The 1,864-nt window shown below is 59.7% G+C and overlaps 1 protein-coding gene across 1 annotated transcript in view; it reads right to left on the reverse strand.

Moving 5' to 3' along the window:
- The window catches only part of ANK2 (ankyrin 2), a 247,997-nt gene extending 246,960 nt beyond the window's left edge, over positions 1 to 1,037 (reverse strand). The window contains exon 1 of the mRNA XM_042026788.1: positions 910 to 1,037. Coding sequence (XP_041882722.1) covers positions 910 to 981 — 72 coding nt within the window. The 5' untranslated portion in view covers positions 982 to 1,037. The remainder of the gene's footprint in view (positions 1 to 909) is intronic.
- Positions 1,038 to 1,864: the final 827 nt, after the last annotated feature.

Genomic DNA, 1,864 nt, shown 5'->3' on the forward strand with positions numbered 1-1,864 from the left:
CCCCCCCCCCCCCCCCCCCCCCCCCCCCCCCCCCCCCCCCCAAGAGTAGGATAGGATTTATATTTGGATTTATGTTTGAGTACATACACACTACACTAATCTGATTACTCACTGGGAATCCTCCTTTACAACAGCTTTTCCTTTATTAACCTTATTTTCTTTATTAATAACCACCATAACATTACAGCCTTAGCAGGAGCATGCAAACTGAACACACCGGCACCGCGTCCCTCCATTTCTGCCTCTCCCATTTTCAAGAGGCACCAAGTGCTCATGGAACGAACCCCACAGACACCCAGCAGCAGCTCGGCCTCCCCGACGCCGCCGGGTCAAGAACGTCAAACAACTCCTGCGACCAACTTGCCCATTCCAAATGTAAATTAATGCAGCAGCCTCCGCAAAGAACGGAGCTCCCTCCTTGCGCGGGGAGAGATGCGGGCGGAAGAGCGTTGCATGCAGCAGGAGCGGGAGCAGCCTCTCGGAAATTGCTGCATTAGGTTAATTAAGATTTTATTCATGCCTTCGGAGCCGCGCTGCCACGGCGGTGATGCAGCACGACACGCACCGCGCTGCACCACTGTGAAGTTACACATGGGTGCCTGCGCTCCCCTCTGCGTGTGACCGTGCGGGCACACCTGCGCAGGTGCTGCCTGCAATGGTTCTGGGATAGGGATGGGATTTGTGGTTTTGTTACGGAAAGTGGGTTTTTATTGAATAGAACAGAAACCATCCCTCGCTCCACCATCCACCTGCCCACCTCCGATCCACCTGCCGATGCATGCACTTGCGGGCCGCTCGCGTCCCGGTCTCCCGCGCCCCTCCGCATCCCGCGGGCTCCGTCCCCCCCCCTCCCCGCTCCGCTCGGGGGATGCCGCGGGCCGCCCCCCGCCCCTGCCGGGGAGCACCCACCTGGCGAAGGCGCGGCGGGCCGGCAGGGGGCGAGGGGCCGCCTCCCGGCGCGGGGGGCGCGGGCGAAGCCATCTTCGGCTCCTTCCCGCCGCCGCCCGCCTCCTCTCAGCCCCCCGCGGCCGCCACCATGCCGGGGACCCGCGGGTGACCTTCGCGGGGCGGCCGCTGCGGCGCGGGCCGGCGGGTGGGTGGGGGTGCGGGGGGTGCGGGAGGCAGCGGCCGCGCTCCCGATGGATGAGCTCACGGACACATCGGCGGCTGCCGGCGGGCGGCGCGGGCGGAGGACCCGCCTCGTCCCCCCCCCCGCCACACACACCCCCCCCGGTACACCCCACCCGCGATCACACCCCCGCACACACAGACACAGCTCCTGCACATCTGCCCGCCACCCTTCCACACGCGCCCCACGCGTGCTGAACGCGCGGGGGCTTTTGTTTTAAGTGACAGCGTAGTGTTGAACCTTCCCCCTTCGGCTCCAAGTGTCAAAATACAGGGATAAACCCGCGGCTCAGGGTTGTAGAGAAACGCGGGTATCCGCAGCTGTGATTGTCTTCATATCCCACCCTCTGCTCACAGGGCTTTAAAGCCCCGACCGCCTTTTGGGCATTATCTGGGAGGATAATGAATGAGGGAGAATTCTTCCCTGCTGCCTACATTGATATATTTTAAGGCCGGGGGAACCCTATAATCAGAGAGCCTATCTCCCACATACGACAAGAATTTCTGCGAATACAATTTCCCTGGAAAACAAACCCCAAACAGCTGGTGAAGCTACAATATACACATCAGGAAACCGATTTAAAATAACAAAGTTACGATAAATTCATTCCATCCCTAGGCAAGGGGTTCCAATAACTAATGACACTAATTTATCTCCAAATTTCAACCATGGGAGCTCACTACACCATTGCCTCCCTTCCTGCCCAAGGAAACCTTCGCTCATTCACATTTAAAT

Source organism: Corvus kubaryi, unplaced genomic scaffold (genome assembly GCF_017639235.1).
Source record: "Corvus kubaryi isolate FWS band 111438036 unplaced genomic scaffold, C.kubaryi_AGA036_p1.0 37292, whole genome shotgun sequence".
Classification (NCBI taxonomy): Eukaryota; Metazoa; Chordata; class Aves; order Passeriformes; family Corvidae; genus Corvus; species Corvus kubaryi.